Source organism: Physeter macrocephalus, chromosome 16 (genome assembly GCF_002837175.3).
Source record: "Physeter macrocephalus isolate SW-GA chromosome 16, ASM283717v5, whole genome shotgun sequence".
NCBI lineage: Eukaryota > Metazoa > Chordata > Mammalia > Artiodactyla > Physeteridae > Physeter > Physeter macrocephalus.
This window is the reverse complement of record NC_041229.1, coordinates 8847558-8864175: the sequence shown is the minus strand read 5'-3', so window position 1 is coordinate 8864175 and position 16618 is coordinate 8847558. Positions and strand designations below refer to the sequence as shown.

Below are 16618 nucleotides of genomic sequence, written 5' to 3'. Positions count from 1 at the left end.
GAGGTAGGGGTTATGTCTGCCTAGTTCGCCGTTTCCTGGAGCCCAGTATAGTGCCTATCACATAAGGATTGTTCAATATATATTTATTAAATGAATTGAGGTAATTTTAAAGTAGTAAATCGCTACCAAGAAGATCATAATTTTTTTAGCAAAGAAAATCAGGAAACTCATTGGTTAACCACAACAATGGATTATATTTTTAAAAATCAATAAATCCAAGGTAGGTAGGACTCCTAAAACCTTTTGAAAAAAGCAGGAGCCCTAAAGAGTATAAAACAGATACAGCTATAAATAGCAAAGCAAATTAATTTCTTTGTAACAAAGGAGGACTAACAGCAGAGGGCAAGGCTATTTTTAATATCTACCATGTTACACTTTCTTTGAGGGGGGGCGGGATTATCTGCCAAATGGAGCTCTGTAACCCTGTCCAAATTTTATTATTTCTTATGCCTTACAAATTAAATAAATAAAATATTCAAGAATATAATATTCTTTGACGGTAGTTCTGTCAAAGATAGAAAAGGAAAAAAGATTCAGTTGCTTCCTGGATTTTAACAGGGTCAGACAGAAGAGTGACCACCAGAAACCAAGAGCTCCTGCCTCTCTGGAGCCTTAGCCTTTGTGGGGAACCGTCCAGGATTGAATTCTATCAGCTGCACTTCATCCCGAATCTGCCTATCAACGACTCACTTTTGTGTCTATAACTGGTCAGTATGTCTTCATGAGGGAGAAATACTTGCATAGAACAAATCATTCAGGAAGTTTTGTTCTCAGTGAGTATCAACTCCTAAGCTTTCTAGCTTCCTCCATGCTAGGAGCGGAGGGTCTTAATCCATTCAGAGTATGAAGAAAAAAGTCCTCAAGGAGGACAATACTAATTGTCAGAACCAAATACCTTTCGTTGCTCAAGGAACTATACTCATATGGCCATAAAGCTTTTAACTCTACTCTGTATGTAAATCATACAGATACTCATACAAAATCTCATATTGGCAGCAATACTAGATAAGTTATACCTAGTATGTATGGTCATGTTTAAGGGCTTCTTTGGGATACAAGTACCCTTCTAGACATCTTCAAGGGCGTCTCCATTTAGAACAAGACAGGTAAAAATATTAGGGTTTACTGAACTACTTAACTATTTCAGACAAAAGCAGCAGGTAGTCAGTCATCAAACATAGTCAGACAACACTATGTATCTAGAACTTCCCACCTAAAAGGGAAAAGAAATCAGTTGTTTGGTAAAGCACTGACTTGGATTAGAGGTTATTTTCATCTGACCTCCTGTATTACCTCTGACGTTGCTACATTAGCATCTCTGTTGAATCTTTTCTCAGTACTTCCCATCCCACGGCACCACCTAGAAGTAGTATTTGGATGATATTAAAATGGTAAGTTTTATTAGTATGTGAGAACTAGAAAACACACTCAAGAGAGTTACCTAAAACATACCTAGGATAGCAGTGAGGACCATTCATCTTTAAAGTCCTGCCATACAAACACCCCGCATCACGCACTGACTGTTCTGTAATCAGCAGTGTCTAAAGGTTTAGGCACTACACGTGCACACATGCACACACATTCCAAAAATCCTCACAGACCTTTATCATTACAACATTGTACGGCTTCCCAAACACAAAGGTACCTTCTTATACTCATGAGACCAATGTTTATGCAGAGCAGGCTCACCCCTGAAATAGGTCACTTGATTCCTTTCATGGGGTGACCATGTGATTCTCTGTTTTGTAGTTATTTTGTTACTAGAAACTACCATCTATGATGCAAAGATAACTTACAATACAGATTTTTTTCCCATTAGTAAGTTTTATGTATTTGGTTGTGAAAAAAAGTAATTTGGACATCTAAGATAAAATCATCTAAAAAGTAAGGTTATTAGAAATTCTCCATCAAGATATCTGGGTACAAGCATTAAGTCAAGATTCAGTCGACTGTTCAAACCTGGTAAATATTAAATTACTTCAAAGGGGTTTTAAAAAAAATTTTTTGCATTTACATGGTATAAACTATAGGTCATAAATGCATGAAAAGAATACATCTTCATATCCTGACATATAAACTTTCTATGAAAAATCTGAAAATAAGTCTGTTTTAAGTTTATGCACCTGTCCTTGGGCAACCTGAACTTATTAGGAAGTTGTCAGAAAGAAATTCAGGTAATCATAACACTTTTTATGGCTCATTTGGTAGCATTTTTATATTTTACTCTTACCTTTATGAGGATTGCTAAAAGCAATCACCATATGAAAAAATGTCTGTACCTTCTACAAAAATCAAAACATTTCCACAGGTGGCTCAATGTCCCATGCAATGAAAGTAAACCATAACTACCACTTTCTCAGTGCCTACCATGTGCTGAGATTTGGGGTAAGCAGTTTACACTTATTATTTCTAATTTTTACAATAATGCTAAAAGAGAGGGTCCCAGGAAACAGACGCTGAGGAGACCGTGCAGGAGGCTTACAGCGGAGGGCTCTTCAGAACAGCACTTGTGAGCAAATGAGGAGCAGGGAGGGGCAGAGAGAGGAGTTGAAGTAACTCACAGCTGCAGCAGAGGCCTCGGTTAATCCTAAAGTGAAGTATGCAACCTGGATGACCCTTCAGAGTTGCCCTGAATTGAGGCAAGGAGGCTGTACCTTTGTATTTCAGCACTGACCAATCGCTGGGTCCAGGATGCCACTGGAGAGGGAGCCTAACCTTGGGCATCGGGAAATTCCTGGGAGGAATCCAACCAGCAGCCATCAGCAATCAGTGCTCCAGGCAGCTGGTGGAGATGCACCAGCGTCTCATTCCTGGAGGAGGGGTCCGGGAAGTGTATTACATATCACAGATACATGATGCATCGCTATTTAAAAGAAAAGAGAACTAAGAGAAAGGTAAGAGCTTATCGAAGGTCACTATCAGAGTGTCCTTAATGCAAATTCATCTTAGCTTTCAAAACTAGGACCTGGTATGCTTCTCTCCTGCAGACACTGAAAAGTACAGAAAGTCACTGTATTTACCTTTTTGCCATGGTTGCCGGGAAGTTCATAGCTCGCTTTACTATTTAGCTGAAGTAACCATATTTACCTGGGTTACTGCTATACTCCCTGTACTCTGATTTCTCATTTTCTGATTCTATTTTTAGCTTTCTTCATATGCATATTCCCTTCTTTGTATATCTATATTATACATTACAAGACAGTCCGTCTCATCCTCATCACCTCTAAGAAGAGTATCCAAATCATTTACACATCAGGTGAACAATGGCAGGCATAAAATAATGGACACTCCGTGGACTCCTTTGGTAAGCCACATCCTTACCCACTTTTACTGTCAAAAAGTAATTCTACTTTGTAAATGTTTCTCCTTCTATAATGTCAAACTTACTTCCTTTAAGAGCAGTTGGTAGTCCAATAAATACCATCACGTATATAAAGGCTTGAATGAATGACTGAATGAGCCTTCTACAATAAAAGTCTTATGTTTCAACACTTTTTAAAAATTCTTCCTTGGGACTTCCAAATCAATGTTTCTCACTGTGTTTACAATCTTAGGACACCATGAATTATCTGCAAGAATTTTTTAAATTTGTGTTTTCATTTCTATGACAAACATGTATGAGCACAGTGATGTCCATCTGGGTGTTGCTATGTGATGTTGGTATTTTTGGCATTTATGACTTTATGATTTCATTGTTGCCAAAATATTAGTTCAACTGTCAAATCTTAATAAAGGTGGGCTGATAATTCACAAGGTGACAGTATAATCAAGTGGTTAAGAGCATGGAGTCAGACTCCTTAGTCTGGCTTCACCACCTGCTAGCTTTGTGACATTAGACAAATTAATCTCTCCCTGCCTCAATTTCTCCATCTGTAAAGTGGAGCTAATAACAGTACCTCCATCATAGATTTGTTGTGTTAAATGAAAAAATTCAAGCAGAGCATTTAAAACAGTGTTTGCTTAATAGCTTGTACTCAGTAAATGTTAACTATTTGTTATTATTACAAAAATGATAGTCACACCATTTGGAGACCAAGGTGCCTTATGTAAAGGTCAGTTCAAGTACAGAAAAAGTAGCAGCGAAGTTTTATCACTAAGCACATGGTAAGAATAACAAACTCAAAAGAACCTTACTGTAGCAGTCAGTATCAGAACCTTGTTTGGAAAAGCAAGTTTCAGCTAAACTACACCATCCAATATTAAAAGAATGCTCACTTGATTTTTCTTTTTTTTTAGTTTTATTAGTACTTAAAATATTTTATAAAGTTGTTTTTGTTTCATAACATGTGAAATCTATAAGTAAAAGGAGTTTATACTTAGATTTAGGTTTGTTACATGTTAAGTAACATTGTTATACAAACATGTTTTTGCCACACATTATTCAAGTTTCATAAACACCTGGCTTTGTCATCACAGCTTCAACTTTTCACTCATATTTATTCTTTTACAGTTAAAAGCCAATCATTTAACCATTTTCAAAGGTTTATAGTCTTAGCAAGAACATGGTGACTAACACACTGATATATAAACAAGGGAGAAAAAAGGAATCCTAACTACCCATCCAGACTGAGGACTGGCCTCACTCACTGGGCAACCTGTTTGCAAGAAGCAGGTGGCAGGCATGAATCAAACAAGAAGTAGGAATGACCTTTATATTTTCGTGGAGTTCAACAAAACAAAAAGCATGTAGACCTCTCATTTTTAGTGCATGGAAATTTTACTGGAATTAAAATCAGATTCACCACTTGTTGAAAAATAACATTTCACAGATATGTAGTTATGCTACAGTGGAGAAGGTAAAATACTTCCCTTCCTTTCTTCTCTTAATTTTGTAATGTGGTTTACGTAATTTATATTAAAAATGTTTTATATTGTTCTAAAATTGGCACAACTCTGATTTCTCAAGTCCAACTATTAACCATGTTTCCTAATTTGTACAAAAGAGAAGGAACATTACCTATTTCTGCTGAAAACTGTACCTTCAGGACCAGCACAGACGTGCTTATTATCTAATGACTGCACGAATACCAAATAAATGGCACTTTGCTGCTTAGAGGGGTAAAAGTGACAACTGAACATATCACAATAAGAAGGCGTAATATGAAATCATGTAAATCATTCTTAATAAAGCCAAGGCAAATGAATTTCTATTTCTTATGCATAATGAAAGGTAGAGAGCTCAAACTTTCTAAGGTCAATGAGGCTGATATAAAGGAATATCATATTTGAGCGATTTTCTAATTGTGTTGTTTTGAATTAACATATTTAAAATATACTGTTTTTTACCAGAATATAAGCTCTTTGAAGACAGGTGGGTTTTTTTTTTTCAGTTTTATTCATTGAAGTATTCCCAGTACCTGGCACCCAGAAGTGGCTCAATAGATTTTCGCTAAATGAATGAATAAATGAAAACTCCTTAAGACTGTATGTGGCAGTTGAGAGGTCAAATATAAGGTCAAGGTACTTTTTGACCTATCACACTCTTCTTTCTAAATCATAAACCAGCTCTATCCATTTAGAGAAAAGTATTTGTAAATTTTAAATAATAATGATAAAAGCAGGTTTTGGTAGATATGAACTTTATTCTGGTTTTATTAATATCAAGTACAAACATAATTGACTTTTTGGATAAATGAAGTAATCTGAAGGTAGATAGTAGAGAAACAACATTGTGAGTTTCAAAAATTCAGGCTATTACAACAAAGTCATCTTACACAGGCTGAGAAAATGCAACTAGAAAACATATCTAGGTAAATAACTTCCATTCTATTGTATCACTTTATATTGAATGAAGTATCATTTGGTAGCTCAAAAAATGTAACTTATGAATACAGCCAAGAACACACACATAAAAATAAGATGATGGCTGTTATTCCTAAGATGTCTGAGAATAAACACAGGTCTGTATTTTACTAAGAAATAACACCACATCCCACCCACTATGTGACAAGGTAACACTCACTTGATTGGTGCCAAGAAAAAAAAGTATTTCCATTGGCTCTCAAGGACTCTCTCAACTACGAATAGGTAAGAATTATACAGATTTAAATACATGCCTTATTCCAATATGAAGACATTTTTCAATTATTCAGAACAATAGGGGGGAGACGCCACATAGATTACAAACCCCAGATAATTTGTAACATATGCAGCACACGAGATACAGAGTCATTAAGCATTCATTTTGAACACTGAAGGGAGTTTTTGCAATGGTAAACAGCAGGCAGAAGAACACATTGCATAATCCCCACAACAGAAATAAAACTAAAGACTACCTAATAATCAATGGGCAATCCTAACAATTGTCTAAACTCTAGAACTTTTTATGGTACTGGTCTTTGGTTTTGAAACTCAAGAAGTTTTTTCTCCCATTTTTTTTTTTTTTAACATTTTGTAAACATTACACAGATACAACCATCCAAAGGGTAGGGGACGGGGGACTGCTATTCTACCTCATCCTAGTGATATGAGCAGACTTCAGAGTGCCTGCATGACAGTTAACATTTGAAATTTTAGATCTGAACCAAGAGAGTCTGTATACAGCCTGGATGTAACACAGACAGGACTGCCCTAAAACAGTGTTTTAGTTGGATCTCATTGAGTTCTAGAACCAACTATAAGACTTCCCTGGCGGTCCAGTGGTTAGGACTCCACGCTTCCACTGCAGGGGGCACAGGTTTGATCCCTGGTCGGGGAACTAAGATCCTGCATGCCATGCGGCAAGGCTAAAAAAAAAAAGAACCAACTCTTAAAACTTAGGCTGTGAGGTACTGTGATGATCTCTGAGAATCACAGTAAGAATCCTAAGAATCACTAAGAATCCTCTGGGTAAGTTGGTAGAGAAGCACATAGTGAGCTGTGTGCCAGGTTAAGATCTAATAAATTCGATAAATTAGAATTTTCAGATTCTCCAAAACAGCTCCACTAATTTTGGTATATCTGAAATCTGTTCTATTCTCTCCATTTTCACTGCCACTGCTTTATTTCACCTCCTGTCTAGCTCACTGCAAGGAGCCTCTAAATGGTCTCTGTGCTTCCAGTCTCACCCTTTCCAATTCATTTTCCGCCTTACAGCCAGTTCTGGAACCTAAGATGAACCATGTCACTCCCTAGCTGAAAATTCTTTGATAATTTAGGATAAAGTCCAAACTCCTTAGCCCATCATCTGACCTCGTGTTTATGTCTCCCGTCTCATTTCTTACTGCTTCCCACCTCCTTTCACCCTTTCCCTCAAACCCTAGGCTCCAGCTATCTAGAACTACACAGTATAAATATTTCACCAGAATATCTGGGACATGACCTGTTCCAAATTAATGATGTTTCTGGAGTTTTGATACCTTAAGTCTAAAGTAGCACAATGATCTCTCAACTTGATCTCACCTCATTCTCTTCCATTCCTCTTTTATCTAACTGCAGGTTCTGGCCCATTAGTACGTTGGGCAGTCAATTTTAATGAGTTGTGGGCACCTTTCTAAACACCCCAAGTGGGAGATGAAGAGACAGCGCCCAGGGGAACAGGACCTGTTCTGGTGCAGAGCACCCGGGGCGGTGAGACGGTAGCTAGAGACACAGGGGTGAATGGAGAGCTGGTAGAGGTTAGAGGGGGTGGTGCAGGTGAGGGGCATTTGAAGACCCCCAGTTTGGGGGAGGGGGACTAGCTGAGCCCTGGGCACAAAGCAGACAAGTAATAATGGGGAGGTGTTACGCCCGCCCACCAGGTGTTGGCGCACATCAGTGGGGTCACATCAAGCAAACCTGGAGCATCTCTGGTCTACCCCATGCCCTCCCGGAATGTGTCACTGCGGCTGCAGGGCCTCCAGGAGAAAGACTCCGGACCCTACCTCTGTTCTGTGAACTTGCAAGACAGTCAAGGCACTGTTCGAGGTCACAGCAGCAAGACTTTAGAACTCAATGTGCTGGGTAAGTGAGAGGCACCCATGGGAGGTCGGGGCAGGTCTCTCCCCCAAACGACTGAGTGTGAAGGTTGGGGGAGGGGCAAACAGAGTGACGGGGGATCCTGTCACTCTGTGTGGGAGCGGGGGAGGGGGAGCCGCTGGCCCCCGGATGTGAGTTTTTAACCTGTCTCCCCTCCCCCAGTTCCTCCAGCTCCTCCATCCTGCCGCCTCCGGGGCGTGCCCCACGTGGGGACCAGCGTGACTCAGAGCTGCCAGTCCCCAAGGAGTAAGCCCGCTGCCCAATACCAGTGGGTGCGGTCGCCCCCATCCTCCCAGGTCTTCTTTGCACCTGTTTTAGGTGAGGGACCTTCTGGAGACACTGAGAGTGCGGCTGGGGTAGAGGAAAGATGACGTACCAGAGGGGCTGGGGTGCCAGGGGAGGCAATGCTGAAAAGCACTGGCGGGGAGGAGGAAGAGGGTGTGGGGAGGGGCTGGAGAAAGAGGCCCTGCCAGGTGCAGGCACGTGCTGCAGATTTACATTACTCAAGAGGCTCTGGGGCTAGAAGATCTGCGTTCAAATAGGGTGGAACATACCAGAGTGTACTGCACAATTAAGTATAGTGTCATTATGTGGGTTAAATAAGTTAGTATTTGTAAAGCACAAAGAACAGTGGATGACACATAGTAAATGCTATATAAGCATTATTATTTTGTGAAATTTGTTTCAGTTATACATATACATGTATATATTTATGCACATATATGTATGTTATGTGAGTACTAGGCCACAGGATAAAATATATTTCTTCTTGTTGTATGCTCAAAAAGATGCATTGCTTTGCTTTTTCTCTCTAGTATATAAATTAAGGAATGAGATAGATAATGGATATTTGCATAACTGCAATTCAAACTATAAAAAAGTTATTTATCAAAACATATAAATTTCTAGAATTGGTATGTCCGCGGTTACCCCAAAACTATCGGCTCCACCCTTTGACAAGGTCCTTGATGACACCACCAAACAGTCATTCATGGTGTCTACAGCACACCTTCATGAGCTATGGCAAACTGTTCTTCAACTGAAAGAAGCTGATCACTTAAAATTTTTGGAACTGCATTATTTGGATGCTTCCAACTTTGGATTCTTGGACAAAATAGATTTTACTGTATCTGCAGTTTGCACCATTCTAGGCCATGCTGCCTCTGGGCTTTTACCCCAACTACTGATCCATCTCTATTCCCTTCTGCCCAATTTAGTCCCCCCTTACCTTCGCGATCCACTTCCTGAAAGCCTAAATTGACATGCCCTTCCTGTGTGTGCCTGCAGCACCATGAACCTAATGTCCACGCAACACCTGGGCCGTGGTCACAGTACTGGCGCTTTAGCAGCCTAACTCCTGCCCTGGAAGGCGGACGCCTTGGCAGTAAATGGTACACTGCTGTATTCCCAGGGCCTCCCACAGGAGGCACTCAAGTATCTGCTGGTGAATAATAAAAAAAGAAATGAAGTCCTTATTTCAGACCTTAGTATTTAAAGAAACCCTGTGATGAATCTGTCAGATGAGTCTGATGATAGGGAATGGGTAAGATTTCCAAATCCTCCCCCAGGTGCTTGGACTTCAGCCAAGAGTTAAGCTCCACACCTCTCTCCTGTTTCCTATGGGCAGTGGAATTCAAGGGCCCAGGCCCTCTACATCTGCCAAGAAGGATATCAAAAAGATGCTCAAAGTTCTAAAGCAGTGGTCTTTAACTGTGGTACCTATATGCCTTTTTTAATGACTGATCAAGGCACCTTAAACGTTAGGGATTCCTGTCAATCTCAGTCTTGCATGTATTTTTTAGGCATGAAGCTTGGCTGCTGAATTTAGAATAACCAAAGGAATATAGGTTAGTGATATTGTTTATTTTAAATGTAAGTGGAATACTGTCTGATCATCAACATTTTCAAGGTACATTTGATAAAACCTATAGATAAGAATTGGGATGAATCTTTCAGATTCAGAGTACATTATTCAATAAATTTTACAGCCAATTCTCATCTTACTCATCTTATACTAGATTTACTATGTCCTATATCCTGTTAATTTCCCATAAACTTTCAAACATATGATGAAAAAATTTTAATGTCAGCTTTAAAATGTTCAAGAGTGCACGGATTTCAAAACTCTTTGGGGAGTACATAAGCAAAAAAGTTTGAACACCATTATTCCAAAGCTGTTCTGGCCAATATAATTGCCACTAGCTAGCCACATACGGCTATTTAAATTTAAATTAATTAAAATTGAGATTAAAAATTTGGTTTCACAGTCACATTTCAAGTGTTCCATCACCACCTGTGGCCAGTGGCTACCACACAGTGGCTGCTGGAGAGTGTAGCTATGGAACACTCAAATCACCACAGAAGGTTCTACTGGACAGCACTGTCCTAGAGAACCAAGAATATGACATGGTTTGCCCCAGCCAACTGAGGTTATAATACTTTATTCCTTACAGGAAAAGTTCCTCTTCCTATGATGGTGGACCATATCTCTTGACTTCTATCGAGGTTCCTCCTACTCAGGAGTAAAGAGACAGGGAGGACAAGAAGAAGAAACTTTGAGCTCCTTTTGGAGGGTTGAGTGTGTGGCCAAGTGAATCCTTTCATAAAATAAAGACTTCTTTAATATTCTGAATAATAACTTTTTACCTACATTGTTCAATATGGTAGCCACTAGCAGCCACATGTAGTTACTTATAATTTAAAATTTAATTAATTAAAATGAAATATAATTAAAAATTCAGTTCCTCAAGCACACTAGCCACATTCCAAAAGCTCAACAGCCACATGTGGCTGGTGGCTATCACACCGAACTGCAGCAAATACAGAACATTCCCATCATTACAGAAAGTTTTACTGAACTACACTGTTTTGTACTATGGATTTTCTAATTTTTTTTTCCTTTTATATATCCTCTTAATGAAGGATCCAGAATATTTCACTCCACTCTTCAGTAGACTTCCCAAAACGCCACAAAATAAACTCAGATGCCTGCCTGTTGTTCATGCACAGTTTTAACATGTGCTTACTAGATCCTTTACCTCCAAAACTGAAAGCCTAAATATAAACGTATGGCTAGGAGTCTAGGATGGTCTATTCTTTTAGGATACATATCAAGCCTTTGTCAGATTCACAAGCAGACAAAAACACTGGAACACACAAGCTTTCGGGTGGCAATGGCTTTAGAACAACAGAACTGGAAGGAGACAAATCTCATTAAATCTTACGAACTCTTTGAGTGGTATACCATATTTCTGGAAAATCTTTCAACGATTATGCAGAAGGAAAGTCTTGTCTGCAAACACCAGAGAAGAGTCCTCAGAGATACATAGAGTCTTAAAATGCTTAAACAGGGACAATGGTATCTTTGGGCTCCAAGTTATCCTTGCCCTATTGGTTCTCACAGACAAATAATGACAAGTCTTGATAGCTAAAATGAAGACCACATATACTATACTGTGATTTGTCTGCTAAAGTACAATATTTGTTCCAAAGATTATGATGAATTATGATGAACAGATCTAAGCAAAGTCCCTAAAAGATTAATCATCTTGTTTGCTAGGCAGAAGACTCCCTACCACTTTTAAATCTACCTGATGAGCAACCAGCATTGATCCAGCAAAGACAAGTTTTTCAGGTCATACAATCACCTTGCATTTCATCTTGAGGGAGAGGTAAAAGTACACATCTGTTTCAAAGACATAAAGCCAACCCTCAAGAGGCAAATTTGTGGAGAACACCCAAAAATATGGGACTTGAGAATGGGTTTTGCAGTGCATCAGATTAGCTGACTGAAGTGTGAATACAGCATCTGGCTCAGAAGTGAATGCTTTCATGAATTCCAAGTCTAGATAGGTCTTTCAACTACTACAGTATGGACTGTGCTGAGATCTCTCCCTCCTTTGCAGTTATCACACTTATTGACTGCTTTTGTCATTCAATACTCAATCAAGTACTGCACTGCATACTATCCCCTGTGTTGTCTTGTACAGCTTTTTAACTTTGGATGTGTGTTTACAGACGTCAACTGCACTGTAAGCTCTCAGACTGTACATTACAGTTCTTTTCTTTGTCCTAACACCTAGCAGACAGTAAACACTCAAGTATTTGGCGAATGGAGATATGAAGACAAGGTCTACAGAAAAGAACAGAAAACCACCTATTTGTTTATCTGACTCCAAAATTAGGCTGAAATTGCTAGCAGACTTATTTTCTTCTAGCAAACAAACAAAAAGCAACAAAACTTCAGAACCAACAATAACATGTGTAGCAAGCCAGTCTCAAACACATCCATTTTATCCAAATGGCTGAACAAATACCAATAACAGGACATGTCAGACTTCAAAATGAGTCTTTGCAGCAATAAAAAAATGCTTATATCTGACTTTAAGTTAAAATTCTGTGTGCTTAGAAATATACATATTCGCTTGGAGAGTATTTAAAAATAGTACTTTGGTAGCAAAATCCAAGAGTCACTAATTCAATTTCAATATTTAAAACTTTAATACTTTCACTGTATAGATAAGAGGACTGAGGCACAGTCCAGAGAAGGGAAGTGATGTGCTTTAAGGTTACTCAGGAAGGTGGTCCGCGAAGAGGCTGGGATAGGACTCAGCTTGCTGTTGCCTTCATATGAGGTGAAGGCTGCTACATCAATATATTGAAACTATGATTAAGGGAAAGTTTCAGGGAAAATCTGAAGTTACTATGTATCATGCTTCCTTTCAAATTTAGAAGAAATTATTTACTGGGTCTTCATAATTGAATTTTGATAGCTATTTAAATACATTTGACCAGAAATGTAATTGACGCACATGGTGTTCCTCCCTGGGAGCCTCTGACATGAATTCACACTTAAGTGAGCTACGTTAGCCTATACAAGATGTTTTTCCAGGTCCATATCTTACTGCACTACTTTGTTTCTATTTTGCAAATTCTAAAGCAAAAAGGATTACTTAATTTCTTTATGCAGTTCTCATTAACACGATAAAGTGAAAGACATTTTCTGAATTACTTGTTCTAAATTGGCATTTCTGAAACTAGGATCGAAAGATTTGTTTCAGGGGTTTGGATTCTCTGAGAATTTTCTAAGGTTGTGTTTTTATTTTCATAAATGTAATCTGGAGTACTTGGACATCCACCTCATAATTGTGTAAAGCTATGATTTCAGTGACTATGTGTCCTTCTATGCTTAAGATTACATTCATATTAAGCCTCCTAGAGGGACAGAGGTTCGTTTTTTTGTTTGTTTTTTTAACATCTTTATTGGAGTATAATTGCTTTATAGAGCTTAGTTTTTAATGCAGTTTTTTCAAATTGGGTTTTGAAGTCTATGTTTTGGGGTTAAAGTTTGAGTAACACTGCTCTAGATTTCTATACTTTCCAAAATTCTCCTTCTAGACTTTATTTGGTGAACTTAACAAATATGTATCCAGTGCCTACTATGTGCTAGGCACTGGAAACACTTTTGTGAATAAGAGAGACCAGAACTTGTCCTTACGGAGCTTATAATTCCGGCAGGAAAGACCTACATTGCTAATGAAGAAGTCTGGTTCCTTGGTTGAAATCAGACTTTAGGAGTAGAGCACTTAAAAAAGAAAACAAAAAACAGTTATCTACCCTCCTTGCCAACTGCTGCTGTGGATCAGAGAACCCATCGCCATCATCTATATAGTCTCAAAATAGTCTAAGAGCTTGAGATCAATTTGATCTTATCTGTTTGGAGACAGATAAGACGATCCTCTTTTTAAAATTCTTCAGAGACAATCTCCTTTCCCTGCTTTAGGTTATGTTTCTCATAACTGGACAAAGATGGCAACCCAACTAAAGATTTTCTGGTTATTTGAGAAACAATTTTATAATCAGTGAGATTTATAAGCAGTGAGTTTTGGATAAGACACTTTTTCCTTTTGATTGGGAAATTTCTATGGACAACAATCAATAAAGCTAAAACAATTACAAATACCTAAAGTGCACTTCTAAACTCAAGAAACGTTCATGGATAGATGCTAAACAGTACAATGCAAAAACTCTCCCCCAAATTTAACCTTGAACAGAACAACAAATGAGGTTCATAGAACAGTGGCTACTATTAGCTACTACTTTAATCCTACCTATAAACTATCACTTTAATGACATCCTTGTTCAAAAAAGGCGGGGGGGGGGAGGGGGACGGAACCCAGAGGTACATGTTATCAGGTAAACCAATTTAATTTTGTAATTGAGAAATGGTTGTCAAATTCCCTGAACAATAGTTAATAGGTTTGAAATATCTTGGTTTCTGGACCAAATTTTCTAAGCAACAATGTCCTCAGATGAACACTACTTGAGCCAAGATCTCTGGAACTTTGGAGCAATCTCCTTCTCTAGTGTGAGTATGACAGTTCTTCCTGGGTTTCTACCCCCAAGGACTCCCCAAAAAAGTGTCATCCCTGCCAGAAAAGAAGCACACAGATACTATAACTCTGAACAAGAAGGAGTTCCGTGAAAACTGGGAGAAAGAATCCTACCAGAATCTTTTAGCAGACACTGTGAAGAGGGAACCAGCTTACCTCAAAAACAACTCCGTTATCTGCCAAGACTACAAATCTGAACTCCTAGATTAAAAGTCAGTAGGAAGAGCAAAACGATAACCGGCTGGAGGTGAAATTTCTAGCCCAAATTAAGCCTCTGTATTTAAACATTCAGGTACACAAGGATGGCCAGATGCACAGTGAGAACTTTACTTGTCACCGCAGCCGGCACAACAGCTAAAGCAGGGAAAACGGGCTTTCAAGAAGGAGTTTAGTCAGAAACATAGCAGGGCCTCAAACCAACCTAACTCTGCAGGCATCACACTCCAAATTCCAGACCATCTACCAGCCAGGCTAACTGTGTGCTCCTAACTCCACGAAAGCAATACACTATCTGGCTACAACCGAGCCTTTCCAATTCTCCAAAGCATCTCAAGACTTGGTCGCCCTTCGAGTTAGAAGCAAGCTCAAGTCGGAAGCAAGACGACTGACACAAAGGCCATCGTCCGAAGGCGCCTTTAGTACGGCTCTGCCCCTGCCACTCACTTGAAAATTCCTAAACTGGGGGCTCAGCGGCCCCGCTCTTCTACCCTTGCTCCATCCCGCCCCGGCCGGTAAGCCTCTGCCTAGGAGCCCCCGGCCTGGAACAAAGCGAGGGGCCCCGGCGGTGGGGGCGAGAGGCGCGGTTAGCACGGGGACCGGCGCCCGCCGCACAATGAGAAACTACCAACTTCAGAGCGCAAGCACATCCTCAATTGGCAAGAAAGAGGGGCGGCGGCAGGCACGCCCAACTTCAAACTCAGGAAACCTACGGGCTGGCGGCCATCTGGAAAAAAGCCCCCTTCCCAGGGAGAGAAGAAAAAGGCGGAGGAGATGCGAATCGCCCACCGGGCCCCGGAGGGGAGCCCTGCGCTCAGACCGGCCCCCGCCCCCGAGGCCCGCTTCCCCGCCTTCTCTCTGCCTCTGGTTCGCTGCCCCAGGCCGGGCGGCCGGTTACCTTGATGCGCTCCCGGCACTGGGACGGGGTCCGCTCGTAGCCCAGCTCGGCCAGGGCCCGGGACACGCGCTCGTACATGGCTGGCCCGGGAGCCTTGCTGCCGAACACCGTGCCGGCTCCCTCCAGCTGCTGGTACCGCGCCTCCACCAGCCGCTCGTTGCCCCACACTGCGATGAGCGCGTTCGTCTCGGCCGGCGTCCACGACATGCCCCGGCAGGCGGCGGCGGCGGCTGCCGCAGCCCCGCCACCGCCGCCACCAGGGGAGAAGGAGACCGAGGACGAGGCGGCGCTGCGGCCCCCCAGCCCCAGCCCGAGACCCCCGGACGCCGCTGCCCCCGAGCCCGCCGCACTGCCCGGCCCGAGCGGGGAGGCACCCCGAGGCGTGGAAGGGTCGGACAGCGATGGATTTCCGTCGCTCAGGCCACCAGGAGAAGCCGGGGAGAGCACCTCCATCTTCGGGATTTTTAGCGGCGAGTTGGCGGGCAGCTCCGAGCCACAGGGCGCAGCCATCTTCCAAGCGGCCGCCGCTGCACCGCCCGGAAGTGACGCGCCCGCGCATCCGGCCGCCGCGGACTCCGGGGCTGCCCTCGGGCCTGGCTCTCCAGCGGGCGGACGGCTGCGGGCCCTAGCGGCCCCGCGGAGGCCGCCTGCCGCCCCAGGCCTCTCACCGCGAGCCCGGCCGCGCCGCCCGCTCCTCTCCCGGGGCGAGGGGCGGCGGTGAGGCGCGCCGAAGCCCCGAGCCGAAGAGTAGGGTGGGGGCATGAGGGCGCTGGTGTGAGGAACCGATTGAAGCCTTCCCACTTCCTCTCCAATCTCAGCCCCTGGGAGGAGGGGTGAGGCCCGCGAGGGGGCCCAGAGTTAAGGAGGACTTGACCATTTCGCTCGCTCGCTCGCCTCTCTCCCTCCGCTCTGCCGCTCCCCACTCGGAACGGGCCTCGGGGTGCAGAGGCTGACGTCCAGGGCGGAGGCTGGGGAGCCCTGCGCTGGGCACAGCTAGGAAGGCGCCGAGGCTGCAGGGGGAGGGTTTCTGGGGAAGACTTTAAAAAGCATTTGGGGACCAGGGTTAGAGTTCCTGCGGCATAGCTTTTCAAGAAACCCAAGCGCATTATTTGAAGAGCAACTCTGATTCCAGTTCTGATCTATTTTCTAGTTCATCTGGGTGGGTGTGACGATTTGT

General features: G+C 42.0%; 1 protein-coding gene across 7 annotated transcripts in view; it reads right to left on the bottom strand.

Annotated features, from left to right (window-relative positions):
- Positions 1-16251, bottom strand: part of MSANTD2 (Myb/SANT DNA binding domain containing 2) — a 29595-nt gene extending 13344 nt beyond the window's left edge. For 5 of the 7 annotated variants that reach the window (XM_007117925.4, XM_007117926.4, XM_028501236.2 and 2 more), the window contains exon 1: positions 15442-16251. In XM_007117925.4, coding sequence (XP_007117987.2) covers positions 15442-16203 — 762 coding nt within the window. In that variant the 5' untranslated portion in view covers positions 16204-16251. Of the gene's footprint in view, positions 1-1139; positions 1214-1293; positions 1728-15441 lie in introns of those variants that run through there. The other 2 variants (XM_028501235.2, XM_024131269.3) reach the window with 2 other exon arrangements.
- Positions 16252-16618: the final 367 nt, after the last annotated feature.